The sequence below is a fragment of the Somniosus microcephalus genome, chromosome 2 (genome assembly GCF_052327205.1).
Source record: "Somniosus microcephalus isolate GS21.2 chromosome 2, FLI_Smic_1.0, whole genome shotgun sequence".
Lineage (NCBI taxonomy): Eukaryota > Metazoa > Chordata > Chondrichthyes > Squaliformes > Somniosidae > Somniosus > Somniosus microcephalus.
The window spans coordinates 340558845-340575374 of record NC_140988.1 but is presented as its reverse complement, the minus strand read 5'-3'; the positions used below and the strand labels follow the sequence as shown (position 1 = coordinate 340575374).

At 44.1% G+C, this 16530-nt stretch overlaps 1 protein-coding gene across 10 annotated transcripts in view; it reads right to left on the bottom strand.

Moving 5' to 3' along the window:
- The window catches only part of ccdc142 (coiled-coil domain containing 142), a 221509-nt gene that overhangs the window by 131311 nt on the left and 73668 nt on the right, over positions 1-16530 (bottom strand). For 9 of the 10 annotated variants that reach the window (XM_085975438.1, XM_085975437.1, XM_085975439.1 and 6 more), the window contains one exon: positions 5832-5918. The exons of the other annotated variant lie outside the window; for it this stretch is intronic. In XM_085975438.1, coding sequence (XP_085831564.1) covers positions 5832-5918 — 87 coding nt within the window. The remainder of the gene's footprint in view (positions 1-5831; positions 5919-16530) is intronic. 10 annotated transcript variants of the gene reach the window in all.

The following is a 16530-nucleotide window of genomic DNA, read 5'->3' as shown; positions in this document are numbered from 1 at the left end:
GATTTGTGGTGTATATGCCTTTAAAAGCAATTGTGGTGTATGTGCCTTTAAGAGCCCCAGGTGTGCGTAATGCCGGTAATTGCCACTTGGGCTATATAAGCCTGTGTATTGTGTATATCCTTTAGAACCCCCCCCCAGACTTGCTTAGTAAATACCTATGAACCAACTCCTGTCTTCAGTGTCTTTATCTACACACGGACACTACAGTGGCGACGAAGTGGAAACGGACTTACCTGCAATTCGGCAGCACCTCAAGGACATCGATTCCTCCAGCGTCCAGAAGACTCAAGGAAGTAATAGAAACTGTGGTTTCACCAGCTGGCCAAGCTGGTGGCAGGTACTGCGCTAATCCTTCCTGGGCATCAGGCTGGGGCTCCAGCGGCGGGCTCTACAGCCGAGACAGGCAGCGAAATCGGAGGCAAGCAATAACGGACTGGGAGGGTGCACTCGGGAGACGGCCGGCGCGGCAAGCAGGTCAGCGTTTAGACCTCCGTCGGGAACGAGTCTCCAACAGTGAATAAACGGAAACCACAGTAAAACAGCGTTGTTATCGGTAGCAGCGGCGGGAAAGCGCAGGAAGCGCCATATCGTTGCTACAGAGAGAGAAAAAAAAAGCGCGGGAAGCGCCATTTTTTTTTTGAAATGCCTAAGTCTGGCAATATTGATGCTTTTGATAACGAAACAGAGCCTAACTTTGGCAATATTGATGTTTTTGATAACAAGATAGAGGATTGGACCACATATGTAGAAAGAGTGGAGGTGTTTTGCACCGCAAGTGGAATAGAAGATGAAAAAAAAGCTTCAGTGCTTCTGGATCTAATGGGCGCAGAAACATACAAGCTGTTACGCAACTTAATCACTCCAGCCGAACCGATGGACAAGAATTTTGAGGAGATTGTTGACACCCTACACTGCCAATTCGAGGCAGGACTGGCACATTCTCTGCAAGACAAATTCATCTGCGATCCCCTAAGTGTAGAAACACAAAAAAAGGTATCTTCTGGAAAAGATTTAACACTGGACAAGGCTTTCAGTGCAATAGGAGCGGCAAAGATACAGCAAAGGCCACAGGACTTCGGCACCCATAAAATGACACGGGGTTTCGAGAGATGTTATCGCTGCGGCAGATCCAACCATGACCAGAGGGATTGCTGGTTCAAAGAAAAAGCATGCAGGCGATGCGGAAAGATGGGACATATTCCACGTGTATGCCGATCTGAAAATAAAAAATCCACTAACGGGAAAAGAATCAATAAGGAAAAGCACAGAAAGGTACAAACGATGACGGACAGTAGCTCCAAAGACCAGAAGAGCGATAGCGACTCCGGGAACAAGAGACTAAGCTCTCTCAAATTACATAATGTAATTGCCAATGAAGATTACCAGACCATTTGGGTTACCCTCATAATAGCAGGGTCCCCAGTTAAAATGGAGCTAGATACAGGATCAGCTCTAACCGTAATAAATCGACGAGATTACGAGAGGCTATTTTCGCATATACCTCTAAAAGACACATCCATTATCTTAAAAACATATACGGGGCAGAAAGCATACCCCAAAGGAAAAATAAAGGTGCCTGTGGTATACAACGGCAAAGAAATACAAAAGTTGTATTTATACATTCTACAAGATGGTGGTCCACCGTTGTTGGGACGTGAATGGATAAGGAAGATACGTTTAGGCTGGCACTCCATTCAGGCACTGACGGTGACCAGTAAGGAAAAAAACACTGATGACATCATACCTGAACGATTAAAAGACATCTTGGCCAACGCCAAAGAAGTGTTTCAAGAGAAACTAGGAACCTTGAAAGGCATCACCGCCTCAATAAAAGTGGAAGATGCAGCAATTCCAAAAAATTTTAAGGCAAGACCGGTGCCATACGCAATACGTCTGGCAGTTGAGGCAGAGCTGGAGAATTTGGAAAAGGCAGGCGTATTATCCAAAATAGATTGGAGCGAATGGGCAACACCCATCGTTCCAGTCATGAAAAAAGCATTGAAAAATAACTCTGAGGAACAGAGAAAAATTCGCATCTGTGGGGACTTTAAGGTGACTGTAAACCCGGTCCTTCACACGGTACAGTATCCTCTTCCGAGGATAGAAGATATTTTCGCCTCACTATCCGGAGGAAAACGTTTCACAAAAATTGACTTGGCACAGGCATATCTACAGATGGAGGTTGAGGAGACCTCTAAAAAATATCTCACAATAAACACACACAAAGGCCTGTACCAGTACAATCGACTGGTTTTTGGAGTAGCATCAGCTCCAGCTATCTGGCAAAGAGCTATGGAACAAGTCCTGCAAGGGATTCCGGGGACTCAGTGTTACCTAGACGACATCCTTATAACAGGAGAAAACGACAACGAGCACCTTGCCAATTTGGAACAGGTGCTCACTAGGCTGAAAGAACGGGGCCTACGAGCAAATCGCCCCAAGTGCGAATTTTTCCAAAATCAGATATCATATTGTGGCCACATAATTAATAATGAAGGGTTGCATAAGTCACCTGAAAAAATTGAAGCAGTTATAAAAGCCCCAGCGCCTGAAAATGTTTCACAATTGAGGTCATTCCTGGGATTAATAAATTACTATCATAAATTTTTACCGAACTTATCAACTATTCTACACCCTCTTAATGATCTTCTACACACAGGAGTGATTTGGAAATGGAACGAAGACTGTAAACGTGCCTTCCATAAATGCAAAGACTTAATCACATCCGAGAAAGTTTTGGCTCATTACAACCCATCACTACCAATCAGACTGGCGTGCGATGCATCCCCTTACGGCATAGGAGCGGTATTGTCCCATAGATTCCCTGATGGCTCGGAACGGCCGATAGCTTTTGCGTCACGCTCATTGAACTCAGCTGAGCGTAACTATTCCCAGATAGACAGGGAAGCACTCAGCCTGGTATGGGGAGTGAAGAAATTCAACCATTACCTACACGGACAAAAATTTACCTTGCTGACTGACCATCAACCCCTCATCTCCATATTCAACCCTAAGAAAGGTGTCCCCATTATGACGGCACAAAGACTACAGAGGTGGTCCCTTTATCTAGGGGCACACCAATACAACATTGAATACAAAGGGTCAAAACAGCATGGGAATGCTGACGGTTTATCGCGCCTGCCGTTGCCAACGATAGAAGAGGCACCTACAGTAGACCCAGTAGAGATATTCCACTCTACCATAGTGGAATGTCTACCGGTGACAAATTCTGCCATTGAAAGGGAGACCAGAAATGACCCTACTCTCTCACGGGTCTACGATTTAACAATGAAGGGATGGCCAGCACATGGCGAACCACTGTTGCCAGCATTCTCGCAAAGAAGAGAACAGCTGTCAGTGTGCCGAGGAACCTTGATGTGTGGATCCAGAGTGGTGATTCCACCCAAACTCCAGGATAAAGTGCTAAAGGAGCGTCACGAGGGGCATCTGGGTGGAGTGAAAATGAAGAACCTAGCTAGGGCGTTTGTATGGTGGCCAGGTATCGATGGAGACATCGAAGACATGACCAAGCGCTGCCTAGGATGCCAGAAGGTCCAAAATGCTCCGCCACAGGCCCCTCTACGTCCATGGGAGTGGCCCTCATCTCCCTGGCAAAGGGTGCACATCGACTTTGCTGGTCCATTTATGGACTCAATGTTCTTAATCGCAGTTGATGCACACTCCAAGTGGCCGGAGGTAATAAAAATGTCCTCCACCACCACGGAAAAAACCATCACAGTATTAAGGACCATATTTGCCAGGAATGGGCTGCCGGAACAGATATGTTCCGATAATGGACCGCAATTTGTGTCCGAAGAATTCAGAAAGTTCTTAAAGAACAATGGGGTAAAGCACTACACGTCCGCCCCATACCATCCCGCCACCAATGGATTGGCTGAAAGGTTTGTCCAGACCTTTAAGAAGGCCATAAAGGCCATGGGTAATGAAAGCATAAAACTTCAGCACAAGGTGGATAACTTCTTATTTGCATATAGGAATGCAACGCATATGGCTACTAACCAAACTCCCGCCATGATGTTCTACAATAGAAACCTAAGATGCCGGCTGGATTTGGTCAAGCCCAACATCCGAAGGGACGTGGAGAACCGGCAGTTTCAGGGCATGAATGAAAGGCCAACTAGGGCCTTCCAGATAGGCCAACCGGTTTTGGCCCGGGACTACCGTACCGAGAAATGGCAGCCTGGAACTATCTGCACACGACTAGGACCACTGATGTATACCGTGGACATCGGAGAAAGCATAATAAGGTGCCATGCTGACCAAATCATCAAGTCATCCGAAAAGGGACAACCTACACCACCACGCTATACATCTAACGATGAAGTAGAGATACCCATATCTACCTCCGATCCGGTGATACTGGAACCCGATGAACCCGACACTGGCCTTCAAGCCGAATCAGCCTTACCAGAAGAACCTACTACACCACCAGAAACTACTACACCCCCGAGGCGTTATCCGGACCGAGTCAGGAAGCCTCCTGAGAGACTAACTTATAATTAATTAATACAGCAATGTATATGATTTTGCATATAACATGTAATTAATAATTACTTAAAATATGATGTACTAGTTAGCTAGAAGGGGAGGAATTGTGGTGTATGTGCCTTTAAAAGCAATTGTGGTGTATGTGCCTTTAAGAGCCCCAGGTGTGCGTAATGCCGGTAATTGCCACTTGGGCTATATAAGCCTGTGTATTGTGTATATCCTTTAGAACCCCCCCCCCCAGACTTGCTTAGTAAATACCTATGAACCAACTCCTGTCTTCAGTGTCTTTATCTACACACGGACACTACAGGATTAGAATAGACAGGGCTTGATGGCCGGCGCGGACGCGATGGGCTGAAGAGTCTCTTTCTGTGCTGTATAATGACTATGAGTTCAGCTTCCCCAATGGTTCAGTAGTGAACGTGCTGTGTTCTACTCAGCCATAAATATAAGGAATGTAGGTCCCATGTTTGATTCCTGATGTATGTTAAGTTACCTAATCTCAGCTGTAGCAGCAGTGGAAATGCTACAATTTGCCTCAGTGTTTCCAGATAAGGGAAAGGAAAAAGAAATCAATCAGGGTTCTTGTTCTGATCTCTGCCCATGACCTTGCATGTGTCAAGTGACAACAGGATAAGGCAAACAGCCGAAAGGCCATCCAATATTTATTAACTAGCTCACACATGTAAAATGGCCGGTTAGATGTGATACAGAGGGCTTTCGACACCTGTGGAACGATATCTTAACTTGAGTCAATGCCCTTGGGACAGACTGAGGGAATGATGATTGAGAACAAAAGCTGAAAAGAAAAATCTGTTGAACTGTGCACCATAATTTTATTCAAGCTATTATTAGAAACAACAGACATTGACAATTTAACTACAGGAAAAGTTTAAGTAAATCAACACAGCAATAAATGCTTCAAATTTCCCTCCAGTCAGGATCTATTTAAGTGTAAAAACAAATAAAAAAGAAATACTAAAAAGGAGACGAGGATTCTAAAAAGGCTTATTTTTCCACAGTAAACCCCAGTTATATTGCAGTGCTCTGAATTATTATTCCTAGTGTTAAAAGAAGACAAAATGGTAGGTTTTCCTGCTCCAACTAACTAGTGTGTGAAACCTATCAGGCTATGGTTTCACATAAAGTCTGTAGCTTGGGTTAAAAACAAGTCCTTAAAATACTGTGTTATAACCAACACAGTTTTAACGAGGATTTACTGAATTGCCATTATTTCAGACTTCCAAATAAGCGGATGTTGAACTGCTGCCCTCTACTGATAAAGGTTGTTAATAGATGATTTGTCCTTTTTATTTAGATACCTTGATCCCAACGAATGAGAGAAATCCGTGACAACATGCAGAGACAAAGATCCTTTACAAACGGTTCACAATCACTCGGCAGTAACCCTGAAAAGAAAGAAAATCAAACACTTATACAGGAGGACATTTCTGGAAATATTTCATGAAATCATGCAAACAGTTTCAGGGAACTCTGCATATTTGAATTTCACTAATCAATTTCCTCCTATTCTTTAAATGTCCTTCCCTCTATGCCATGCACCATAACCCGAGTTAAGATGGTAAACAGGTCTCCCCCAGTATCACTCCTGAGTTAACTGCTCGATGGTGTGTAAGCACTGCATCTGGTTTCCTGTTCCTGAAGGGAACTGTATAGCGTCTGATCACCGTTCATCAAGTACAGAAATTTAGAGTCTCAGAACGATCACTAAATAGCTGCAAAAACTCTATGAAAGTGCCAATTAATTCAAGGCAGTTCACTAAAGTTCAATATTAGTCCAAATTAAAGAACTGCCGACCGAGTACCTAAACCTGCCAGTCCAACCTTTGTCAATACCATTGTTTGTATATTTATTCTAAAGCATTTCACACATTAACATTAAAGGGTCTCTGTTGCTTTTTTAGATATCAATAATTAGGACCCCTCCAATGAATGGAAAGGAAAGGACTTGCATTTGTATAGCACCTTTCATGACCTTGGGATGTCCCAAAGTGCTTTACAACCAACGAAGGACTTTTGATGTGTCGTTACTGTTGTAAAGTAGGGTAGTGCGGTAGTCAATTTGTGCATAGCAAGGTCCCACAAACAGCAATGACCAGATCATCTGTTTCTAGTGATGTTGGTTGATGGGTAAATATTGGCCAGGGCACCAGGAGTACTCCCTTGCTCTTCTTCGAAGAGATCTTTTACATCCACCTAACTGGGCCTGGGTTTAATGCCTTATGCAAAACAGCACCTCCGACAATGCAGCATTCCCTCAGTACTGCACTGCGGTGTCAACCTAGATTTTGTGCTCAAGTCTCTTGAACCCACGACCTTCTGACTCATACAAAAGTGCAATCACTGAGCCAGGGCTGACACTGAGTCGAGGCTCACTGGAGATAACAATATATATATTTTAAATGTATTTATAAGAAAGTACTCCTGAAAATATATCCCAAAGTAATTACTGTATTAATGTGTATATTAATATAGACTAATACAGTATGATGACTGCCAGTTGTAAAATTCATACAATTTTTCTGATATAATCTTCTAACTGATTTGTGTTCAACTCTTCCAAATAATATTCTGAACTGTATTAAATGGCAAAACCTTGTTCTGCAGAGGTCTAAAGCCCATTAACATGGCTTCCCAGTAGAGCTAAGGAACCATGGAATAACAACAGAAACACTGGAAAGACTCAGCAAGCCAGGCAGCATCCGTGGAGAGAGAAACAGAGTTAACGTTTCAGGTCTGGGACCCTTCATCAGAACTGGCAAAAGCTGGAGATGTAACAGAGCAGGTGCAGAGACGGGAACCATGGGTTTGGTTGTGGAGAAAAGGCAATAAAGTTACACAGGTGCAAAAGGCAGACTATTTTTGTAAAAAGCCAGGTTCATGGATTTCTGAAGAAGACAGTATACCTTGATTAGTCTCATGAAAATAATAAAAAATTCAAAACTATAAAATCACTTTGAGCTTTATTCATTTAAACAGTAAAAAGGCTGTGGTTTGGGAACTTTGGGCACTCGAGTTCTTCAGATCCTGCATGGTCAAGAATGGACAGCATTAGTTTTTTTTAAACTAGCTGCCGTTTGCCTGGCTTAACAGTAAAGGTACATTTAGGGAAAACACAAAACACCAAACCAGGTCTCAATGCAGCTCAGCAATGTCGAATAAAAACTCAAACAACATCTTCCCATAGAAGCTAATTAAATCTCCTGATAATTAAGAACAAAAAACATGGCAAAAATTCTTACAGCACTTTTTATACCTGTAATATTTGCACTAAAATTCTTTCCTTCAGCTGAGAGGCTTGAGTGGTCAAAGCAGCAAACTACTCTATCACTACTGCAAAACTGATATGGGTGATGTGGCCAGGGATTTGCACTTACCCTCAGCATAAACATAGTAAACATAGAAGATAGAAGCAGGAGTAGGCCATTCGGCCCCTCGAGCCTGCTCCGCCATTCAATAAGATCATGGCTGATCATCCAAATTCAGTACCCTGTCCTTGCCTTCTCCTCATTTCCCTTGATCCCTTTAGCCTCAAGAAATATATCCAACTCTTTCTTGAATATATTTAATGAGCTGGCCTCCACCGCCCTCTGTGGCAGATAATTCCACAGGTTCACCACTCTCTGGGTGAAGAAATTCCTCCTCATTTCAGTCCTAAATGGCTTACCCCTTATCCTTAGACTATGACCCCTGGTTCTGGACTCCCCGGCCATCAGAAACATCCTTCCTGCATCTAGTCTGTCCAGACCTGACAGAATTTTATAGGTTTCGATGAAATCCCCTCTCAATCTTCTAAACTCCAGTGAGTATAAGCCCAATCGACACAATCTCTCCTCATACGTCATTCCTGCCATCCCAGGTATCAGCCTGGTGAATCTTCGCTGCACTCCCTCCATGGCAAGAACGTCCTTCCTCAGGTAAGGTGAACAAAACTGCACACAATACTCAAGGTGCGGTCTCACCAAGGCCCTGTACAACTGTAGCAAGACATCCTTGTTCCTGTACTCGAACCCTCTTGCTACGAAGGCCAACATACCATTTGCCTTCTTAACCGCCTGCTGCACCTGCATGCTTACCTTCAGCGACTGGTGCACAATAACACCCAGGTCTCTTTGCACTTCCCCTTCTCCCAATCTATTGCCATTCAAATAATAATCTGCCTTCCTGTTTTTGCCACCAAAGTGGATAACCTCACATTTATCCACATTATAGTGCATTTGCCATGTTTCTGCCCAATCACCCAACCTGTCCAAATCGTACTGGAGTTTCACGACATCCTCCTCACAGCTTACCCTCCCACCCAGCTTTGTGTCGTCTGCAAATTTGGAGATATTACATCCAATTCCCTCGTCCAGATCATTAATATATATTGTGAACAGCTGGGGGTCCTAGGACCGATCCTTGCAGTACCCCACTCGTCACTGCCTGCCACTCGGAAAACGACCCGTTTATTCCAGCTCTTTGCTTTCTGTCCGCCAACCAGTTCTCTATCCAAGTCAATACCTTGCCCCAATCCCATGTGCCTTAATTTTGCACGCTAATCGCTTATGTGGGACCTTATCGAAAGCCTTCTGAAAGTCCAAATACACCACATCCACTGGTTCTCCTTTATCTATTTTACCAGTATTCCAGTAGATTAGTCAAGCATGATTTACCTTTTGTAAATCCATGTTGACTTTGTCCGATCCTGTCACTGCTTTCCAAGTGCTCTGCTATTACATCTTTTATAATAGACTCTAGCATTTTCCCCACTACCGATGTCAGGCTTACCGGTCTATAATTCCCCGCTTTTTCTCTACCACCTTTTTTGAATAGTGGGGTAACATTAGCTACCCTCCAATCCATGGGTACCATTCCAGAGTCTATCGAGTTCTGGAAGATGACCAGCAATGCATCTACTATCTCTAGGGCCACCTCCTTAAGTACCCTGGGATGTAGACCATCAGGCCCTAAGGATTTATCGGCCTTCAGTCCCATCAATTTTCCTAACACCATTTCCCTACAAATACTGATTTCTTTCAGTTCCTCCCTTTCATCAGACCCTATGTTCCCCGGCATCTCTGGGAGGTTATTTGTGTTCTCCTTTGTAAAGACAGAACCAAAGTATGTATTTAGTTGGTCTGCTATTTCCTTGTTTCCCATTATAAATTCCCCTGATTCTGACTGTAAGGGACCTACGCTTGACTTCACCAATCTTTTTCTCTTCACATATCTATAAAAGCTTTTAGTCAGTTTTTATGTTCCCTGAAAGCTTACTCTCATATTCTATTTTCCCTTTCTTAATTAATCCCTTTGTCCTCCTTTGTTGACTCCTAAACTGCTCCCAATCCTCAGGATTATTGCTTTTTCCAGCCCATTTATATGTCCTCTCCTTGGATCTTATGCTATCCCTAATTTCCCTCGTTAGCCATGGTTGAGTCACCTTTTTTGTTTTATTTTTATGCCAAACTGGGATGAACAAATTCTGTAGCTCATCCAGTCGGTCTTTGAATGTTTGCCATTGCCTATCCACCGTCAACCCTTTGAGTGCCATTCCCCAATCAATCCTACCCAACTCGCTCCTCAGACCATCGTAGTTTCCTTTATTTAAATTAAGGACCCTTGTCTCTGAGTCAACTACTTCATTCTCCATCTTAATGAAGAATTCGATCATATTATGATCGCTCCGACCCAAGGGGCCTCGTACAACAAGATTGCTAATTAATCCTTTCTCGTTACATAATACCCAGTCTAAGATGGCCTGATCTCTGGTTGGTTCCTCGACATATTAGTCCAGGAAACCATCCCGTAAACACTCCAGGAATTCCTCCTCCACAGTATTGTTACTAATTTGGTTGGCCCAATCTATATGTAGTTAAAGTCACCCATGATGACTGCTGTGCCCTTATGGCACGCTTCTTTAATTTCCCTTTTAATGCCATCCCCAACCTCTGCCTTACTGTTTGGAGGTCTATATACCACTCCCACTAATGTTTTTTTCCCCCTTAGTATTTCTCAATTCTACCCATACAGATTCCACATCATCAGAGCTAATATCCTTCATTACAATTGTGTTAATCCCTTCTTTAACCAGTAATGCTACCCCACCTCCCTTTCCTTTTTGCCTATCTTTCCTGAATATCGAATACCCCTGGATGTTGAGTTCCCAGTCTTGGCCATCCTTGAGCCACGTTTCCGTAATCCCAACCAAATCATATTTGTTTACCTCTATTTGCGCAGCCAATTCATCCACCTTATTACAAATGCTCCTCGCATTAAGACACAAAGCCTTCAGGCTTGTTTTTTTAACGCACTTAGACCTATTCGAATTATTATTTACTGTGGCCACGTTTGATTTAAACCGTTGATTTCTCTGACTGCCACTTTTGTTTTTCTCCTTCCTATCTTTTGCTTTTATCCCCGTTTTCCTTTCCTCTGTCTCCCTGCTCAGGTTCTCAACCCCCTGCCATTTTAGCTTAAACCCCCCCGAACAGTGCTAGCAAACCTCCCCGCAAGGATATTTGTCCTGCTCTGGTTCAGGTGCAACCCGTCCAACTTGTACAAGTCCCACCTTCCCGAGAAGCAGGCCCAGTGATCCAGGAAACTAAAGCCCTCCCTCCTGCACCAACTCTTTAGCCACACATTCAGCTGCTCTATCCTCCTATTCCTATACTCACTAGCACGTGGCACCGGGAGTAATCCAGAGATTACAACCTTTGAGGTCCTACTCTTTAATCTGCTACCTAGCTCCCTAAATTCTTGCTGCAGGACCTCATCCCTCTTCCTACCTATGTCGTTGGTCCCAATGTGAACCACGACCTCTGCCTGTTCACCCTCCCCCTTCAGAATGCCCTGCAGCCGTTCAGTGACATCCTTGACCCTGGCACCAGGGAGGCAACAAACCATCCTGGCCACAGAAACGCCTATCTGTTCCCCTTACGATAGAATCCCCTACCACTATTGCTCTCCCACTCTTTTTCCTCCCTTCCTGAGCAGCAGAAGCACCCCTGGTGCCAGGAAGTTGGCTGCTGCTGCCTTCCCCTGGTGAGTCATCCCCCTCAACAGTATCCAAATTGGTATACCTGTTTGAAAGGGGGATGGCCACAGGGGTCCCCTGCACTACCTGCCTGCTTCTATTGCTCCGCCTGGTGGTCACCCATTTCCCTTCTGCCTGTGCAGCCCTACCCTGCGGCGTGACCAACTCATCAAACGTGTAATCCACGACCCTCTCAGCATCCACAACCCATCCATCCGCAACTCCAGCGCCTCAATACAGCCCGTTAGTAGCTGCAGCTGGATGCATTTCTGGCACACGTGGTCGTCAGGGACACTGGCAGCGTCCCTGAATTCCCACATCGAGCAAGAGGAGCATAACATGGGGCTGGGCTCTCCTGGCATGACTTATCCCTTTAATTAATTTAAATTAATTCAATACCACCAGTTAAAGATATACTCTAGGGCGCTGTTAATGGACAGGACAATCAGAGGCTAGTGAGCGTACAGCAGAAAACCCTGGCCTTGTGGCAGGGGCACGAATCAATCAATCTGCTTTGCCCTAGATGGTGTTGAGCTTCTAGGCAATGGTGACCTCCAAAATGTTGACAGTGGGAGACTCTGCGATGACGGTGTCATTGAAGTTCAAAGAAAGATTTGCACCTATATCGCACCTTTCACAAGCTGAGTGGCCCAAAGCACATTACAGCCAACGATGTACTTTTGAAGTGTAGTCACTGGTGTAATGTAGGAAAAGCAGCAGCCAATTTATGTACACACAAACAGTAATGAAATAAATGAAGATCATCTGTTTTAGGTGTTGGTTGAAGGATAACTGTTGGCCAGAACACAGGGAGAACTCCTCTGCTCTTCTTTGAATAGTGCCATCGGATCTTTTACGTCCACCTGAGAGTGCGAACGGAGCCTCAGTTTAACGTCTCATTTGAAAGACGGCACCTCCGATAGTGCAGCACTCCCGCAGTGCTGCACAGAAGTGTCAGCTTAGTTTACATGGTCAAGTCTCTGGAATGGGGCGTGAACCTACAACCTCTGACTCAGAAGGCAAGAGTGCTACCATTGAGCCAGTGACACCAATAAATTGAGTCAAAATTGCCCTAATATTTTGCATTTGATGCATTGAAAGAAGAAAAACATCATGGGGAGAGGGCCGTGTTTTCTTTTGTTTAAGATAGTCACTACTTGGCATTTGGCGTGAATGTTCCTTGCTACTTGTCATGGATATTATCCACGTCCTGCTGTGGGCTGCTTAATAGCAGGTACGATAGCCTACTGGTTACGGTCCTGCACTGGTAACCTAAAGGTTGAAAGTTCAAATCCCATGATGGCAAGTTGTTAAATTGAATACAAGTAACCCACCAAACCTGCCGCATACACACGAGAGAAAACATAGGTCAATTAAACCCCACACATACTATCACAGGAAAGAAATTCATTTTTCCCCAGGGAGCTGTGGATGCTCAGTCCTTGAGTATATTCAAGACAGAGATCGATAGGTTTGTGGGCACTAAGTGAATCAAGGGATATAGGGATAGAGCGGGAAGGTGGAGTTGAGGTAAAAGATCAGCCATGGTCTTATTGAATGGCAGCGCAGACTCGAAGGGCCGAATGGTCTACGCCTGCTCCTATTTCTTATGTTCTTATGACTAAAGGAATTGTGGATGCAGCTGAACACTGTGGAATCTAGTGACCTCTGGTGGAAAATACATGTACCCGAGAGCATCAGACCAGAGCAGAACAGGATCAAGCTTGTCTGTGAAGCCTCCCCCCCCACCCCCGCCGTCCCCCACCGCCCCGCCGTCCCCCACCCCCCCCCCCGCCGTCCCCCACCACCACGTGGATCACTATTCTGGCTCACAATGAAATATGGCCATGGAACCATATTTCAGCAAAAGTTGTTGCCTCCAGTAATGGAGAAACAGTGAAAAAATTGAAAAAGAAACACAAAGGGGAACAGAAAAAAAGAGATCAAGAGTCTATATACTTCTCACTATTCCAAAAAGAGTTCAAAACATATTCCCTGGTCGTCTCTAGTTGAAAATTCCAGTCATAATAGGCACAGCCTTAAATCACAAAGATGATAGAAGAGACTAAAAAGAGCTAATTAGTACTCACATTATGAACTGGCTTTTGATTCTGGTTCTTGTTATGCAGTATGCTCTAAATTAATGCACGAGTTGCATGCAAACATTAATTGTATTTGACTCAAACCATTTTTTTATTTTAATATTTTAAAAATAGAACAAATCTTACACTTACATAGCACATTTAAAATAATGTCACAAAGCATTTCAATAGTAGGAAGAAGAAGAAAATGCCATGCCAGAGGAGAGAGTTTATGAAGAGTGGCTGAAGGCTTGGGTGAAGAGCTATGTTTTAAGGAGTAGAGAAAGTAAAGAGGCAGAGGAGTTTTTTTTTTAATTCATTTTATGGGATCAGGGCGTTGCTGGAAAAGCCAGCATTTATTGCCCATCCCTAATTGCCCTCGAGAAGGTGGTGGTGAGCCACCTTCTTGAACCGCTGCAGTCTGTGTGGTGAAGGTACTCCCACAATGCTGTTAGGGAGGAAGTTCCAGGATTTTGACCCAGCGACGATGAAGGATCGGCAATATACTTCTAAGTCAGGATGGTGTGTGACTTGGAGGGGAACTTGGAGGTGGTGGTGTTCCCATGCGCCTGCTGCCCTTGTCCTTCTAGGTGGAAGAGGTTGTGGGTTTGGGAGGTGCTGCCGAAGAAGCCTTGGTGAGTTGCTGCAGAGCATCTTGTAGATGGTACACACTGCAGACATGGTACGCCGGTGGTGAAGGGGGTGAATGTTTAAGGTGGTGGATGGGGTGCCAATCAAGCGGACTGCTTTGTCCTGGATGGTGTCGAGCTCCTTGAGTGTTGTTGGAGCTGCACTCATCCAGGCAAGTGGAGAGTATTCCATCACACTCCTGACTTGTGTCTTGTAGATGGTGGAAAGGGTTTGGGGAGTCGGGGAAATCAGGCTTTAGGGATGGGATGTCAGAGAGCTCAATGTGTAGACAACTTCAAGCTCTACCATCAATGGTGGGGGAAAGAAAGGGTTGGGGAAGTCTACAGGAGGCCAGAGATGCAAGACCAAGAGGTTGCAGGTAGGGTGGAGTAAGGCCATGGAGAAATTCGAAGATTAGCACAAGGATTTTGCCAAATTTAAAATCTGCTGCCAATTTTTCTTAACGTTAGGAGCACTGCTTTAATATAGTTTAATTATGTTCTCAAATATTGAAGCTTACAATTTTATAAAGTATTGTTTAACATACTTGAGAGAGACAATAAAATCTGCATATTTCTCAAGGAAGTTCAGTCAGAAGATTAAAAGAGGCAAGGAAGAATAATTTACATCACTAAACCCTTGTGGAATATTGAAACCAATTTACGGTTGCAAGAAAAAGCTTTTCATTAAACAATGACTAGAATTTACTGCAGCAGCAGATGAATGATTACAGCTATCAGTCCACACAAATGACATTCTCTTGCTACCAAAGGGCAACTTTCCTTTGTCCTTTTGCTGTCAGATATGACTAAAGATTTCACAGACGTATAGAAAGAAAACTCATCTCATACAGGATGGTGAGCACATGTCCTTACTCCAAAATTATATATTTTAAAAAGTACCTTAAATTCCACACCCAGAATAAAACATTTTCTGAGCATTACTTTGTGTGATGCAATTTTTGGCCGTACAGTGGCACTAAAAACCTCAGAATGCTACTACATAATCAATTTATCCTCTCATTCACACAAAATAAAAAAGAACGTATTATTTTAGAAACTAGTAATCATAGCATACTGTTTGAGAAACTGGTATTTATGAAATCTATGTTTTCCTGGTTTTTGAAAAAATCTCAAACATTGATTTTTTTTGGTTAACCAGAATCAAATTTAATTGCTCTTTTAAAGCATTTACAGCCTATAACAATTATTCTGGCATATTCAAAATGCATAATCTTCCCCTTCTCCCATCCTGCTCCTCTTGAAGGTGGTGACTTGTGCTGGGCATCAGTTCCATGCACAATGTCAACTCTCTGATACCTTGCTCAAATGGGCACTCTCCATCTGAGAATTTTGATAAGCAATGTCATCAGACTGTTTGTCGAATGAGACATCATAGCCAAACCTAAATCCAGCAAGATTCATCGGTTAGCGGGCACCAAGGCTCCGAAGACAATTCTAGCACCCTCAGTTAATTTTACAAGTGCAAAATGGGCAGCCGTAAGTTGAATTTCTCCACCAAGGAAACCATGCGAGTTCCTCAGATATAAAGAAGGGTACATGGTAAAGTGAAACCTAAATAGCTTAATGAAAATTATCCTCAAAAAGAGATATTTCACTAGGTTTAAAGCAAATAACTATCAAGAGAGTAGGCAGGTGTATGATATGTATGAAGATAAGTGAAGCCACTTTTAGAAATGGCAAAAAGGCATTGGAAAAAAAGGATTATGAGCAAGTGTAGCAAAGCGCTCTACTCGGAGCTCCGGCACAGCAAGAGAGCCCCAGGTGGGCAGAGGAAACGCTTCAAGGACACCCTCAAAGCCTCCTTGAAAAAGTGCAACATCCCCACCAACACCTGGGAATTTCTGGCCCAAGACCGCACAAAGTGGAGAAGCATCCGGGAAGGCGCCGAACACCTCGTGTCTCTTCGCCGGGAGCAAGCGGAAGCCAAGCGCAAACAGCGGAAGGAGCGCACATCAACCCAAGCACCCCACCCACCCGCCCCTTCAACCACCGTCTGCCCCACCTGTGACAGAGACTGTGGGTCCCGCATTGGACTCATCAGTCACCTGAGAACTCACTTTTAGTGTGGAGGCAAGTCATCCTCGGTTCCGAGGGACTGCCTAAGAAGAAGAGAAGATGGTAAAAAAAAAAAGTGAAGTCGGAAGTCGGAAAATAGAGTCATAACAGCACAGAAGGAGGCCTTTTGGCCCATCGAGTCCATGCCGGCTCTCTGTAGAGCAATCCAGTCAGTCCCATTCCCCCGCTCTATCCC